The sequence below is a fragment of the Dufourea novaeangliae genome, unplaced genomic scaffold (assembly GCF_001272555.1).
Source record: "Dufourea novaeangliae isolate 0120121106 unplaced genomic scaffold, ASM127255v1 scaffold8, whole genome shotgun sequence".
Taxonomy (NCBI): Eukaryota; Metazoa; Arthropoda; class Insecta; order Hymenoptera; family Halictidae; genus Dufourea; species Dufourea novaeangliae.
Window position 1 is genome coordinate 7,287,477 of NW_015373923.1, and position 17,696 is coordinate 7,305,172.

A 17,696-nucleotide genomic window follows, 5' to 3' on the forward strand; every position below is an offset into this window, starting at 1 on the left:
ACGTTCTGTATTAATCGGCCTTCCTGTTTCTCGTACGAAGATAAATAAGTCGACTTCTTTTTTTTCTCTTGGAATAATGATAACGTAAACTTTCCTTTGAATCTCGACTGATTCATTTCTTACGTAATCGGTGGCACGAGCCGAAGCGTGTCTAGTTTGAGATTATTGTCCTCGGATCGTTGCATATGCACCATTGTTACCAGGTTTTCGTCCTTCGATGATGGAATCGTGACCGATTTGTATCGTTTCGCATCGTAATATCGGAAATCGTTCGTGGTTTATTCAAGTGATTATGTATGTTTGAGATGTACAATTTTCATAGAAATATCACTCAGCCATCAGTTGAGTTTCATTAGTTTTCTTATTATGCATATTGTTTCTATTTTACGTCATAACTATTTACAATGTAGAAGATTGTTGCTGAATCTTAATTTCATAACTAGAATGCGGATTTAATGCATATGCATTTATGCTACTAATATATGATTGCCAAGACTTCTATAGAGTTATGTAAAGTTAAGAATTTAATAAAATTTAGGGGAGGAGGGTTGTTTTGCTCGGGATCCAGTGGAACGGTAAATAAATTAACTGAAAACTTCTGTCTTATTCTAGTTTCTTTAAATTATACCTATAAAAATCTATATTTGTAGAACACACCAGCAGCTTATTTATAATGACTTTGTAAGAAATAATATTTATTAATCAATTTAAGAGCAGGTTATCTGCTTTGTTTTTTCCTATTTCTTACTAATATTCATTTACTTACAGGAACCTCGTTTCTTAATATAAATTTATATAATCTTATATATCAATATTGAAGTCCAATATTCTTCATTCTTTATCCTCACATAAACGCACATCTGCTCACTACATTTATAAATCGACAGAATTAAATGAAGAAACACTAAAAGAAAAAAAAAACAATTTTGTCGTAACTGAAAGATTCATCGTTCGACCAAAGACTCTTCGAACGTTGCAACGCTGTAAAGTTTTATGTACACCTTAATGTGACAATTGCTTTTCCATGCATATATGTATCTCTTTCATATGCGTTTCCTTATTGCTTTTCAATGCCCAACAATTTGTCCCGACCAGAACAGTCTCGTGCCCTCTGATCTCCAGTCGTGGTAAAAATACCACCAGGAAAACGCAGAATTCATTCGAACTCCGAAAACTACGACGACACTCGTGGATCGATATTTGTTCTCTTCCCGAAACGTTTTGTATTTCAAATAAATTTTAAATAGTTTTATAAGATAGATGTATCTACCATATAGAAGTATACAGGGTGTCCCACGTAAGTGTCCACAGGGTGCCCACGATGATCGTGATTTCACGAGTCATTCTCGATCGAAATTTCTTCTGGTAGATCTCGAGGGGTTGTCAAAAATTCTTTGGTCGAATTTATATCGATGAAACAGCAACTTCAATGACACAGAACGCACGATGTAGCACCGGTATGGAAGCGTCGTCACCTCCATTTCTCGTTCCCTCGAGCTCTTTCTTCAGGCTACTCGTTTCGCAATTATTTCTATCAAACATTTTAAAAGTTTCTATTCAGCTCTCAGCTTGTGCTCGACTATAATAATCGTTCATTGTTCGGGACGGTCTTAATCACGTTGTTCAGGAAATTCTTCGGATTGACGCACAGTTCTTTAGTGTGAGAATCCTCGGTTCGTGAACTTTCAGCGAGCCATATACACTCCGATTGACAATTTTCCACGGAGATCTGTTCCTTTCCTCGTGGGAAGGAATGAAACCGCCGCTAGAAGCGTGGCTGCCGGCGACGATTATGATTTCTGTGCCGCTTATGTAACGAGGACCGAGATGACGTTCGAATTGAATTGTTGTGGAGAGAATGGAAAGACCGAGTCTTCCATGAATTATATTCGCTCGATTATCCTGTCGACTGACGAAGACGAGCTGACTAGTCGTTTGGAAACGTTTCTTAGCTGGGAAAAATCAGGGCTAAGTTGTCGGTAATTTTACAAAAATTGGTTTGTTATTCCATTACTTTGTTTGCCATGTAATCCTAACATGAGTAACATGTAAATTGCAAAGAGGCTGGATTATTTAAATATCGTTACAAGATTGTGTAAAATTAAGATCATAGTAGAATTTAAAACAAGACCAACAACCTTTGTTAACTGAACGCATAAATTTTTGACGATTTATGACTTAAAAAAATTAATCGAAGTGTATAATACACCCTTTTTCTATAACGCTTAGGTTTCGAGATAATCGAATTCGGAGATGCATCTATCATATGTGAATATTCGTGCCGAGAATAAGTAGAAACGGATATAATGATCAGACGGATTATCCAACTCCTATTCAATTGTTCGGTAGATTTTCGAATTCGATTATCTCGTAAAAGAGCAATTTTAATTTAATTTTTGAGTTATATTCCCACGTAGAATAACCTCTTATCTAGTGGTAACATTCCTTCTGGTCTATTCTGTGTTTATTGTTTCTGTTTTCTCAAGTCTGATACTTGGATAACAATATTTCTTGTAGAAATTCTAAGTAGACAGACTCGTAGAAGTTTAAATGACTTTGTAAGAATTAATGTCACTACCAAGATTACTTGAGTAATTTTCCGAATTAATGTCAACAAATTGGACCTTGACAAGGATCGGTATAATTTTTAGTTTATTTTGTGCTTAATAAACTGCTTGGGAACAACTTAATTTGTGATTTCGATTCTTCAAGAACTGTCCACGATTGCTCATAAATTTAATAATTTTCTTGTGATTATTAAAACGAAATGTCTGGGAATTATTCTTAAATATAATTCAGTCTTTAGTATCGTGATGTACAGACTGCGCCTGCGATGGCCAACCAGTACTACACGGCTGTCACAGATTCCCTTGTAGTGTCTACCAATTGTGTGTCAGGAATCTCGACACTTTATCAGAAAAACTGCACATTCTCTAATTGACGTTCTGTGTAGATTGTTGTTTATCGCATTGGAAATATTTGTCGATTATCAAAGAGCAAACGAGATTGTTAACAGACGATTGTGTTATTGCGTTAAATGGTCACTTACCTGACAACGACAATCGCAGAACCAACGCCATACGGGTGAGAGCGTCGACCATGGGAATAATAAGCTCTTCCAAAAGCTTGTCATCTGTTAATTGGCGTTAGTCGAGCAGTTAGTAGACACCACAAAACATTACAATTAATATACGATCTCGAGACAGCTTCTTTGAACCGTTTCACTTTTCAATTAAACATAATACCTTGCCAAATCAAAACATAGGTATTGTACACTTATTGTTCGTAATTAATAAATCATGGAAATCTATGGATTTACAACTTCACTACGGATTCCATACATTTACAATACTCCAACGTGTAGAAAACAGTAAAATAAAAGTATAAATTTCTATGAACATTCACTCTATTTGTAACAGGTATAAAAATATTCAGAATGCAAATAAATAAAAGTCTTCTATGTCGAGTGTGACGTAACAGAGAATTTTTGATAGTAAGAACAAAAAAATTTATCTGACATTTGTGTTCATGAATGTCCATAAATTTTTGTTTTTATTCCAATTTCATGGTCCATGAATTCTGGGCCTCGAGTGGAAGGCGAAACGTCAAAGAAGCCATCGAGGTGCTTGAGACGTTAATTGGCAGGTGGGTAACGTCGCGTTTCGCGGCGCGATAGAGGGTGAAGGCAAAAAAAAGTGATGGCGATCGAGGCTGTCGAGAGTTAATTGTTAAGTGGTGTAATAGATGAGCGACCGCGAACGTCGTCGGCGGAATCGAGAAAGGAATTCGAGGCTCCCCTCCCCAGACATGTCGGTTCGTTCGTTTCGCGAGGTGTTCGCGCGTCTTCAGCAGATGGCAGCATTTGCTGGTTGAACCGATGACACGCTCGAAATCGAATAAAATAAATTTAAAAAATTCAAAACTCAACACTAGACTACGAATTTTATGCATTGAGATACAGTTAAAGACAAAATTTTCTATTTTATTCTGAACCCAATGAGATACTTCAGAGAAGAAAGAGGTTTTTATATTTATTCTTTGTTCTTATGAATTACTTTAGAAAAGTTATTAAGAATCTGCAGTCTACTTATCACTCGAACATGGAATTTTAAGTGCAAAACAGAATACAGAAAAATTTGTCGTTCCGATTAGTATCTTTTACCTTTACTTTGAACTTAACGTAGCGTTTTACATTTGAATTACTAAAAATGGCGGATTGCAGATTTCTTAGTTTATGATTACTGAAATTATAACGGTGCTTTTAATTGACTATACATTATATGTTAATATATTATACAATATTATTTACTATACATTGAATGCTGGCAATTCTAGTGTTGATAAAGGAAACAAGACTCTGACATAATTTCAGTTCACATTTAAATATTATAGTTCCAAATTTCTTTGCATTTTGCGTAAATTAATAATCCACGTTTCAATACTGCATATACTACTATAATTTAGCTACACCATTGTTCACAAGCACCAGAACACCTGGTCTGTATAAGTAAAATATGTTTCACAAAAATTATATTTTTCGGGTCACTTTTATTACTTTAGTCTGGCATAAGTGTTGTCGATCGATAATAAATATTCTCTAAACAATATTTATACCAAACCTCCGAACATGCCTTCATTACATTCATTTCATATTCGATACGTGTCCCAATATCTACTTACAAACAGGAGTGTAATTTATTTCTTGCTAATGCGTACTTGTGAACGATCTACTTCCATTTAAATCTTCTCTGTCTTGCTACTCGAACCCGTATGTAATTACTTTTTTTGTCAAGGTATGCATGAGAACGTGCCGCCTTTGTTAAACCTTTTCTCTGTGACTACTTCGTAACTTGTTTCATCGGCAGGAATTCCGTGTCTATGAACTTTTCTTTCAAATGAAGCGGAAGATCGTGTCGACGATATTTCTTCCGATTCATCGTGATCGAGGTTTTTCCGCAAGATCAACGAACACGAACTTGATCGAACCTTCTACTCTCTTTCTCCTTGCTCGATACACTCAGTAGGTTCCACATAAGACCTCTTTTAAATTGCAACTCGCCACTTTCATTTAAGAACCGTGCGAAAACAGCAGTAGGGAAATTCAACACTAATTCGGCACCATAAATAATCTATTCCTGTATTCTTATGTATTAGGTGCACAAATAATTCGTGGCCTCCACAGATAATCATCGATTCCAAACCACCATAATTTTTTCTAGAGAGGATTCGTCAACTGCCCCAGAAATTACGTAAATGTGTAGAAAGCCATAGGGAAATTTACAAGACTAGGCTATACATATTTTTTTTTTTGTAAATAAAAGAAAAATCTATGAACAGAACGCCACGAATTAATTTGTACACCTAATATTTTTATATTTGTATTTCTTTTATCAAATGGTGTTACCCGTTTAATAAATATTATTATTAAATAAAAAGAAAGAATCGTCGTACCTATGTCGAGGATTATTTCTTTCGATCGATCGCACCCTAGCTCTATCCACGAGGTGAACGAACACGAACTTGACCGGGTACTCTTACTCGCTTTTTCCTTGCTCGATTCCCTCGAAGAGTACCGATGATCCCAGAATAGAATCAAGTAAAAGAAGTGTTCGAACAGAGCCGTACATTTTAACTTACATGCCGGATGATCGTACAGCCGATTGATCGGCGCGTCGTCCATCTTCCCGATTAAACCCACGACGATCTTCTCAACGAAGTCTCGTACAGTTTCCATCGCGTGCGCCTCTTCTTTCGCGCTGGCCGTAGCCAGGCCCGAGCTGGCCGCTGCATTTTCCACTCCTGGAAAAATAGATTAACATATATTGAACAGATCGTAACATTTGGATGCAATTAACCCTTTCGTTCCCATTATAGTTATATGTCTACGCGTTATAAATTGCAAATAAAAAGTTTAGAGTATCATGTAACTTTTTGTCTCTGTGAATATACAGGGTGTCTCATATAAGTGTGACCCCCGAATATCTTTTATAATTGTGAAAACGCAACAAATATTTTATACCTAATTTGGATGGAACTAAGTAGTTGGTGTCCTGCAAAGGTGATCTTTTTTTCAAATGTTGTTTTTCTCTCGAAGTTTCCAAGGTCATCGATGTATTTGTTTAAATAACTACATATTTTTTCAAGGTCATATCATAGCAAATATCAATAAAAAAAAATATCTAATTATTTTGAAAAAATTATCGATGACATTGAAAACTTCGAGGAAAAAATTACATTTGAAAAAAACAACGCCTACGGGATACTGACCATTTAATATTATTCAAATTATGGATCAAATATTTATTGCGTTTTCATAATTAAAAGATTATTATAAAACAATTAATATATTCAGGGGGTGAGGTCACACTTAAATGAGACACCCTGTATAATAGTTTCTTCTAGTCTTGTATAAATGGCGTGACACAAATTTTACTATGCGTTTAAAAGCATACATATCAGTAAAACAAGACAGTATTATCCTCTATTTCTTTCATTGGCTGGAATTCAAGTGTTGAGCATTGTTAGCTAGTACAATAAAATCTTATAAAGCCTTAATTTCTTTCAAACGTTTCAAAAGAATTTACCATGAAAGGCAAGAAAAATAGGTTTTATTATGTATAATAGCTTTATAATGTAAATTATTATACCTAACTGTATGGTACATACAAGTAAAAAAGTTTCCAAATGACATCGAATGAAAAATAGCATTAAAAGGCTTCAAAATGTTATAATGCTGATGTGAATCGTTCATATGCCATGTAATGTAGACAAAAATACAAAAATTTTTTTTTGTAATTCTTACGTAATTTGGGAATGAAAGGGTTAACTGAGTTGTTCACAGGCCAAAGTGACTGTAGCTCCACGTTAACATTTTTTTTAAATTTCAGCGCCAAAGCACTTGATCGGTGGTTAACTTTGTATATTTTATATTTTTGCAGAGATAATCACTTTGGTAAACGAACGGCTCGGTTAATGATCAGAGTCGATTTTAGTGCATATTGATCCATTTGAACGATGTATCTCTCTAAGGATACGCCATTGTATCCAATTTAGATTATTCGTACAAAAATATGAATTTCTTGAAAGTTGATGACTTCTTTTTAGTAACTTTTACTTTGTTTTCATTTTTATTATAAAATTGAAGAACCTGTACCATTTCGTGTCACGATTTTGTGCATGCAAACTTTGATTCAAGTTTGTTCTTCGTTATTTTGATCGGTTGATTTTAGATAATGACAGAACGTGATTGAAATTTTTATATTCGATTTATTAATTTGAAGTATTTGAAAATTATCAGGTTGAGTCACAAATAAGTTCCGACTATGTCGGTTCACTGCATTTTACAATTAACATCCCTATATTACACCTGGGTCGTTATTGCACACGGTAAGTGTCTTTTTAAAAAAATTAAATTTCAGTTTAAATATTCCTATTATCGTTGCTATTTAACCCTTTCGTAACCAGTGGCCCTCATACGTCCTACTTGAGTACTCGAACAAATATTGATCTCACTGTCAGTTTAGCATCCCATTGCAGACACGATGATCAGTAAATAGACAATAAATTCTTTAGAAAAAAATTCAGGGTTACGAAAGGATTAATTGTTATTTAGTAATAATTCATAGTCTCCACTGTGAAAGATACCCACGACTGAACCTAATAGGAATTCCCATTGGAATCATTTTATTAACAAATTACACATTGAGTCAATTCCAAATTAACGAATAAAAGCCATAATATTCATTCACATTTCACAAATTATATGTCCAACCTCCTCGACACGTCAAAACTATGCAGATTAAAAACAGACACGAGACAGGTTTACGTTTAAGAGGCTTGAACATCCACCAGGATTCGTTTACCTGTCACGCAGATAAAAGAATAGTTCAACTGACAGGCGAATAATACTATTACAACAATATTCCACACACGAAGAGCATAAATTGGACATGAACTTTCTACAACCGAGCGCGGCGAAAAAGATTATAGTAAGTTCCGAAATGGGGTGATTCCGATATGGGTACAAAACAGCTGTTCATACGTTGTCATTTCGAAGTGGGTCATCGTGTACGGGGTACCATCCGACATTAACATATCCTATTACCTTATCAAACCACCACACGTAAATATTCTATCGGAAGATAAGACAAACACGTGGAACCGTGTGCGTTCCCGCACTAAGTAGACCAGAACAGAGGACAGTTTCCTCCGAACCAACAAAACAACAAATTAAACACAACAAAACTGCGCCAGGCCGAGAATCCCACACAGACTCCTCCACACATCAAATAGTGTCAGTGTTAAATTGAACGAACGAACGAAAAGAAAGAAACTAAGGGAAAAAGAACTTACTCATTCATGCGGCAAAAAAACTTTCTCTCGTCGAGTCTGACAGTTCCTCCTTAGACGACATCGCCGTTTCACATCGTTTTTATTTTTCGATAGGCCCAAGGCAGATACACCGTTCGCGGGATCGGTTTCAAAAATTCGTGCGCGGTTCCGTTACAGAACGGATGCGCCGCGATCGCGGATCCCTGCGCGACTGACACGACCGAGCGCTTTCTAAACGAAAGTATCGACGACCATTAAAGATCTACAAGCTTGTTCCTTTTTTCCCGGCGTGTTTGTAACCGCATTTTCCTTCGCGGGGGACCGCACGGACCGGTATATCCGTCGGTTATCACTGGATCGCGGGCACACGATCGTCCTCGCTCGATATTTTCGCGCCTGACCGACAGCTTTGGGATCTTAAGGATCGAGATGATGAGGTACAAGGCCTGAATCTTCCGAAAAATTTTCTTTTCAATCCGGGTAGATCGTTTGTTCCGGGGGATCGAGAAAATTGCGATTCAGGGCCTGATTCTTCTCAAAATCTTCCTGTCTAACTCCTGGTAGATCATTTCTTCCGAAGGATCGAGAAGTTTGTAGTTGAGGGCCGGAATCTTCTGAAAATCTTTTTTTCAACTCCAGGTGTATCATTTATTCGAGAGAATCGAGAAGATTGTGGTTCAGGGCGTGAATCTTTTGGAAGTCTTTCTGTCCAATTCCTGGTGGCTTGTCTCTCTATGTAACCAATGGATCTGCGCAGAGGAGATGGACCTTCGACGATCGAGATCGATTTTCCGATTCCAAATTCGAGTTGACTTTGGAAATCTCTGAAACCTTTAGCTCCCAGGTTCTTCCTATTCTAGACGATGGTAATTGCCATCTGTTCTTCAGATTCGCCCTGCTTCTCCTATTTCAATCGACGAAGACTTTCTGTGCTCCAGTGTGTTGGTTTTACTGGATTCTGATCACTTTTTATGGGCAGCTTCTAGAATCTACCGGATTCTGGATCAAGATCACTCTCCCTCCAGATTTGGCTTGAAACTTGCCTTCTGGTATTCCCACCGTCGAATTCCTTTGATCCTTGTGTTCACCTTTTAGATCCCTTGAAGCACCGAAGTCCATCTACAATTTTCACCGTTCCTCTTGATGTTTGTAATTCTATTTATACAGTCTGCATATATTTTATTTATCCAGTCTGTCTAGCATAGACGAATCATGAGCAACACGATGATTACCTCAAACAACAAAAATCATCATATTCCACAAATTCGTCCCTGTTGCAGTCACCAAACGAAGATAACCAAGATCCCCAAAAAATCCCCACGATCCCTATCAATCCGTTCAACCTCTCAAATCCACTTTCCATCCAAGTCACCCCGAACCGAATCAACCGGTCCCAAGTGTCCAGCCTCGATTAAGTACCCACGACTTCCTTGCATATCCCGCACACTTCCAACATCCCTGCCCCAACACCATCGACAATATTCACAAAAATCTTCAGAATTCCTCAACGATCAACTACCACAATATACTCTTTACACACCTGGTCAAACACCTCGGAACGAATCAATCGTGTAAACTCTAAATCGAACCCCTGAATTTCATCGAAATCAACCTGAACGTCCTTTCGTGTCCCTTTCCATTGATATTCTTATTCGCCAGCCGGAAGGATTATTAATTCAGCTCCTCGATCGGCCCGTGGACAGTCACCTTGCACTGTTCCCGCGTGGCCTGACGTTCGATCGATTCTAATCGATAGTTCATTGTCGAGGAACCGATTTTTGCTAGTTTCCGTGATCACTGTAAATACACACGTGTCTCGCCGAAAGACGACAGAACGGGTCGAAAGACACCGCGTATTCGAGCGGAGACGACGACGGAATCTTCGTAGTAACGGGGCCACAGAGGTGGACGAGAGAAAGAGCAAAAGAAGGATATTACGGGAGTAAGCGACCGATGTTACTCCCGTGAGTACTGGAGCAGAACTGAGGTTCGCCACCTCGGGGGCCCCTGGAGACAATGAGACCAACGATCGCCGTAGCCGACGCCATCGCCGTGCGGTTCCGCTTGCCAAGGGGGCCGAAAACCTTACCATCGGAATCCGAGCCGGGGGCGATCCTTCTAATCGATCGTCCCCCCCTATCCCCCTCGTGTACCTATATACTTTCAAGATCACGGTCGTTGTCTTCGATCCTTCTTGCGCTCCGCTCGATTCCGTGGGGAATGAACTTGTGTTGAAGTCTTCTTGGAAGGTTCCTTGAACGGAGCGACACGATATCTTTTTAATTGACCTTGTGGGAAGGTCTGTTTTTTTTCCCGTTTGATTGGTAATTGGCGGGTAGAGAATTGTGCTGGTGTAAGTCTAAATATTGAGATTTTGAGTTGAACCTTTTCATAACTAAATTATTTAAAAATTATTAAAGAAATGCGATGTATTTTTGTGTATATTACAGGATATATATATAAGTGGTACAGAAGTATATTTTTACATTTTGACACGGTCTAATGCTATTTTTCATTCGTTGACATTTGATAACTTGTTTAGTTTTATCGCAGTTATATATGATAATTCCCAGTATAATGCTTTTGTACATAATAAAACCCAATTTTGCTTATGTTTGATCAACGAACCTTTTATTTCAAAATTAAATGAATAAAAAAGTAAAAAACGTTTCAGGCAAAAATTGTTTGCGAGGATTAATAACCCGTTAAAAAAAATATAGGTATCCGTTTAAAAAAACGAAGTTGACCTTCAAATGACCTTCGAAACGTTCATCAGATTAAAACTAAATAATGTCATTCTCTCTTCCCCTCAAAATCGAAGAATTTTTGTGTAAAATACGTTCTTATGAAATGCTTTGTTTTTATGATATTTCCATGTGTCAACTTATATGCCGCACCCTGTATACTTATATCATTTATAAGTCTGCACAATATTTATTCCACAAGTATAAATCCATCGAGGATTGATAAAAAAAACGTTACGAAATGAACTTGGTTTTCGATTCCCAGAGAGTCACTCGAGGTCGCGGTCATTCGTTACACGTAGAAGGATCCGGTTTTCAGAAATTTTGCCAACCGGTATGCGAGCAGCCTGCACGAGAGATCTTCGTCTCGTTTCCTAGAAGAAATAACGAGCGCTCGCGCGGATCTTTCGGCTCGTGAAAAACGAAGAGCACAGAGACAAAAGTGTCCGGCACGGTGCAGTCTGACCATGTTTGGCCAAAGAACCGATCCTTGGTATAGGCCGGCGGTTAACAAACGGAGAAACCTGATGTGCAACTGTGTTCGAAAGAATGCAGTTTCTTTTGGATTAGACTCACATTGCTTCGTGTTTTTGCAACACCTAAATAGATCCTAATTGGCTATTCCTCCATTTCGATGGCTTATATTCATGTTCAATAAAAAAGATCGACTCCCATTTAAATATTCTGAATCAGAGAAATTTTCATGCTTCATGTCTAATAAATCCGATATAATTAATTAACGCAATGAAGCAAAAATCGTTTTAATATGAAAAAAAAACAATATTTAATCATTTGCTTATTTTAACAATTTAATTTACTCGTTTTTATGTATGTATAATGCTCAGGCATTGGTTCATTTACTGGTGCATCCACCCTATACGGGGTGTTTCACCTAACGTGGGCACCTTTAGTATCTCACTCGCTCTTAATTTGCAGAAAATTCATTGTAATAAATGCCCAAACGGACATTCATCAACTTCGATACATTTTTGCACTAATCCCTCTATCGTAGTCATTGTATTATTTAAATATACCCTAATACATTTGTGGATATTTCACACACAAGGTCACACTATTATAGGCCATAGGATTGGTTTTGCTTTCAACTATTTCCCCATGCTGATAAAAATGTGTAGACCCATTAAAAAAAAACATCTATGACCTTACAAATATATAAATATGACCTTGAGAAAAATTTTTGCTTATCACAATATTTGCTCCATCTAACCAAATACAGTGAATCCTCGATGAATGTTCGAAGGTTTCTCAAATAATACAATGCCTACGATAGAGGGATTAGTGTATCGGGGATAGTGTAATAATTCACTGTATTTCGAAGATGCTCACGTTAGGTGGGACACCCTGTACACTCGTGGATCATCGTATCCGGTTGTGACGGTTTGCATTTTTCCGAAACGTAACGAAGGAATGCTAGTTTCCACGGCGAGATGAGGTAGGAGGTCGGTCGTTGGTATCTTGGTTATCTCGCGTTAGACGCGGCTCCGTTCCCGATCAAACGGTCCGATACGATTCACGAGGAGGGGGAAGGGAAAAAGATCCGTGGGTTGTGCGCGCACCGAACAATGAACATCGCGGGGAATCCACCGTGAGAGATTTTTCGTCCCGTTCTTATTGTTCGGGCTGGTCTTCCGTTACACGACTTTTCTGGCGGTGAACAAGGACGCTCGAGATAGCACAATAGACCGAGGGAAGGGGGAGCGAGGCCATTCAAAATGGAATCAACGTCAATTAACATTTCACTTGGCGACTTTCTCAGACCAGCATCCGGGCTAATTTTATTTTTCTTTACTTTTTTTTTTGCGGCGCTTTGTGTCACGGATTCGCGTAACCGTTTAGCGGTTCGTTTAGAAGATTCAGGGATCGAAATAAATAGTTATCTTTCGTTTTTAAAAACATTTTGTTCGAACTTCTATATGCTTCGTTTAACCTTTTTTTAATTGTTAAACATAACATGTTGAACCATTTTTTTTAATGATCTGGGGTGGACGGGGCAGACGAATGCAGGGTCAATTTGACTCAAATAAAATTTCTCTTGTACGCAAGTTTCAAGAATAAATTGTGCATAATGTTTTAAGTATATTTTCAGGTTAATATGTTACATTTAGATGGGTCAAAATGACCCTGCATTCGCTGTACGAGGGTTAACAGTTTGACTGCCACGTCACCCAAATATGGGTGACACGTACATTGCAAGGAAGTCTGGATATTTAAATGTCGTTACGAAATTTTGCGTAAAATTAATTTCGCAGTTGGGTAAACAAACCAGTAATTGACTGCATACCAGTGAATGATCATTAAGCAAAGAAATGTAAATTATAAATTTAAAAATAGTAAGTGTTTGTAAATGAAGTGTAGTTGCACTTTTAATATGCCATATTTTTAGTTTAGTGTATTAAGCAAACGTTAATAAGTACAATTGTTATTAAAAATATGTAAGAAATGTAGCAGTCATTTACTGGGCTTTTACACGTTTTGCAGTTTACATTTATTTTATTTTCAAGAATTTTTGTTTATCTGTTGTCGTAGGAATTTATAATATAAGAACGTATTTTTAAAAAAGTTCCAGGATTCGTGTTTTAAATAAAACTTACGAAAAAGTTCCATAAGTTTTTCGATCCCTGCTCCATTCAACTGGATCGGAGAAATCCGGTTCTCGAGTTTTCTTGTCGCGTTAGAGGAATTCGTATCTTTGTAACGTTACGCTTCCACCGTTTCACGTTCGTTAATTCAATTATCGCTTAATCCACCTTGGTAATTTTTGCTGTTGTCGGCACAAGAAGAGTAGCATATTGGCGTGCCAGTTGCGATAGGTCTAATAAGCCGTAGATAAGACTTATCCACACGATTGGGCGGAGACAATGGTGACTCGCGAGATTAAAAATAGAAAAAGTAGATATTTATGTTCGTGAGGATAAGTTTCTGAATAGACCGTTTATCGACAGATTACGAACTTCGTACTCTTGACGTGCGTTCGAATGTTTAGATTCTAATATTTACAGAAACAATTACGAAAACTCGTCTGGCTTCCAATTTCTTACTTCTTTTCTAGCTTCTATGTAGATAAAATGATACTACTTGCATTCTCGAAATTCGAACACCTCTCACGAAAGAATTTCCATCGATTGGATCGTGGAAACTCGCCCGAATGTTTCCCTGGTTGTCGTTCCAGGACGTTCACGATTAATTCCTTCTCTAAGTATGCACAGCATCGGCTCGTCGATCGTTTCACCGCGCCCACAGACTCCCACCTGCAAATCAATTCGTCCGAAAGGGGCGAACAATTGACCACGCGACCGTCACCAGGTAGCCAGTGTCCACGGACAATGTTTTTCCCTTTTGTTTCTTTCCGTGGGATCGTCATTTGGAGAGGAACTCATAGGAATGTTCGACCCCACGAAACTTGCATTATTTATAAGGGATCGCGTTGTCATTCGCGATTGATTTCCACGACTGCCGAGGTATTTTCGTCCTTCTGGACATGATTGGTGATTTTTCTTCGACACGTCTCACCCTTTTGTATATTATTTTCGTGTTTCGTTGGAGGTATTCAGTATTCGGTTTCTACGGAAGTCACAGATCTAGACTGCTACATTTATATTCGAAAGATCGATAAAATGTAGGTACTTTTGCTTTAAAATATATCACCTCATAATTAAACAAAAAAATAGTGGATTACTTATTGGAACGTCTAATAAGTTGCTCTATAAAATTCTACATTTGCATAAACGTTCGCGTAATGTGTCAAGCTACGACGAATATTTTCAAGTCGTTAGCCAGTTCCGTTTATGGAGCGTAAGAGATATAATCAATCAGAGATAATATCAATACAAACCTGCAACGTAGACCCGTGATTTAGCCGTATTGAAGAATCGGTGTAGATCTCTCTGGTCGATCGATTCCTCGGCGGCCGCGAGCGCGGTTTTATTTAACCAGTGCCTGGAGAAGAGTATTTCTCATTAAAGAACCGTTAGAATATTTGCCGGAGATAATTAAGTAATGTTTTAGAGTACAGTTACGCGCGGCAGATATTATTCGGCGATCGTCACACCTCCTTTTTCAAATGTAGTTGTTGCAGTGGGTCAATTTGACCCAAGTCAATATTCAATCAATTATTGTTTAAAATCTATTTGTTAAATTAAGTCGCGAAAAATTCTCAGATAAATTTTGAACATTGTAGATTATATTTTCATGGTTAAAAATTAACATTGAAAGTTTCATCATGTTTACAAAAATTCTTGAAAGGAAAAAGCAAAATTCTGAAAAAAAGTTTTTTTAGGATATTTGAAATTACTATTACATGGCGCCAGTAGTACCATTTTCAATGAAAATTCTAAGTTAATTTAACCCAGTGTCACACCTGAGGGTTAACGACTAACTGGAGGATTTCAGAAGGTACTCGGAGATAGCCAGAAAGATAAAATATAAGTATTATTTTTTTTTAGTAAATAAAAATAAATATATGTATATACATTATACACAAATTAGTATCCGTAGTTTTCCACATTAACGTTAAATTAACCTTTAGACAACAGGACTATTTTTATTTGTTATTCGAAACTCTTTATCTAGATAATGAATTTGCCCATCTCTGATGAATAGTAATGTCGTTGTTAGGTACCTTTGCTGACGACAGAACAGACAGTGCCAGGCGTTGCCGGATGAGTCCCAATGGGAGCAGCCTTTCCTGCAGGATCTGCCACCGCAATCGCTGCAACGTACACTACGAGCAAGGAGGAACGGCTTCAGACAGCAGGCGCAACGATTCTCATCCACTGGGAGCTGTTGCTGCTTCTCGTCTTCCTTCGAGCCTTCGGACTTTCTGCAATTCGGAAGACAATGCATCGTGATGATGGCGATACAGTGATCACCAGGTGAGTGTGACTCATCTTGCTTATGAATCATTCATAGAGAGTCTCCGGTGTTTACCATTTACTCTTCAGAAACCATATGTTTCATAATCGCCTAGTTGACGGTCATTGTGTACAATTTGCTACGGACAGTTCGGTATCATTTACTATTTACCATCATTGGGTACTATTTACTATCTACTACCATTTGGTACCATTTATTTTTTACTATTATTGGGTACTATTTACTAATTTTAAATCCTATTATTGGCTATTTACCATCATTGGATACCTTTTTCTATTTACTATCATTGGATACTGTTTACCATTTATTATCATTGGATATTATTTACTATCTATTATTATTGGGTTCTATTTACTATCATTCGGTACTATGTACAATTTATTATCATTGGGTATTATTTACTACATATTATCATTAGGTACTACTTAGTTTGACAATTTTTGGTAGCTACTTATTAACCCATTAGCTGTAGAAAACCAGAGAACTCGTCAGTTGTCCTTGACTATATCAACTAACAATTTTGTATTTTCCTCCTTGTTTACACATGGAATTTCGCAATCGATCGTGTCGAAGTAATTGTATTAGTAGAAGAAACAGCTTATTCGCGTTTGCCGTAGAGCAAAATGCTGTAGATTATGTTTTTTTATTCGTCTTTCTTTGTGGCTCATGTCAGTATTGAGATTCAAAAAGTTATCTGGTCAACTGGATTATAATTGGGAGTTAAATATTGTTTAAAAATATTTTTTACAATGAAAATATGGAAATAAAGATTGTCATATTTTCTTGTTTTATTCATGCATTATGCTCGAATATCATAGCCACGGGAATAATGAATAGACTGGAACAGCAGTTAATTATAAAACTGAATGTCTCTGTGTAATACACGAAATGTAATAATAATGTTGAATCTCTCTGTGCATCCTGCTATGAACCACTAATTTAGTACTATCTACTCACTGCCACCTGTTGCTTCCCATTCGTTGCCCATTAGAAAACGAGTTAATGATAATCAAATACCAATTATAGAATGAAAACAGTAACCTAATGCTCACTGAACAAATTTTTAGACATTTTGATTTATCCAAGATGCAATATCATTCTATGATCATCATATATTCATTCATATATTCTTAATGATCGCTTCGCTACTTACATTCGCTGGTTACAACATGCAAATTACGAAAGGAAACATACTAAATAACAAATTACACGTGTCATCCTTTTTTCACGTGCAACATCTCCATAAATGATTATCCTGTTCTTTACTGCGTGATGAATACGATTGAAGGAACGACAGAAAAAAGGGGACGTTCGGTGTATTACGAGAAAAAGAAAACAATTTTATTCGACGATCACTTTACATCAACAGACATTCTAATTTTTAACTATTCACATTTGTTATTAATTTAAACCCAAAATGTACAAATTGTCTTCTGAATCATTCTCATCATGTCATCTAATATACACAAAAAGGCAATATAATATTCCTTTCGTAATTTTTAAATAATTTGAGAATGAAAGGGTTAGGTGTATTAACACTAGAACTGCCGACGATGAACGTATATTTATTTCTACCAGATAGATTAACATGACAAATTTTAGAAATATACGAATTCATAAATTAATTAACTTCTTCACTTTCATATTGTAATAATAATTGTAAAAAATCTCAGAAAATACAGTGCTGTAAAATGTTAATCATCGTTATTAGAGTGTCACTAACCAGTC

The 17,696-nt window shown here is 37.0% G+C and overlaps 1 protein-coding gene across 1 annotated transcript in view; it reads right to left on the bottom strand.

Moving 5' to 3' along the window:
• Positions 1-15,938, bottom strand: part of LOC107194614 — a 42,449-nt gene extending 26,511 nt beyond the window's left edge. Inside the window, exons 1-4 of the mRNA XM_015584259.1 lie at positions 15,715-15,938; positions 14,929-15,032; positions 5,638-5,799; positions 3,050-3,133 (exon numbers count right to left, since the gene is read on the bottom strand). Coding sequence (XP_015439745.1) covers positions 3,050-3,133; positions 5,638-5,799; positions 14,929-15,032; positions 15,715-15,938 — 574 coding nt within the window. The remainder of the gene's footprint in view (positions 1-3,049; positions 3,134-5,637; positions 5,800-14,928; positions 15,033-15,714) is intronic.
• Between the last annotated feature and the right edge of the window lie 1,758 nt (positions 15,939-17,696).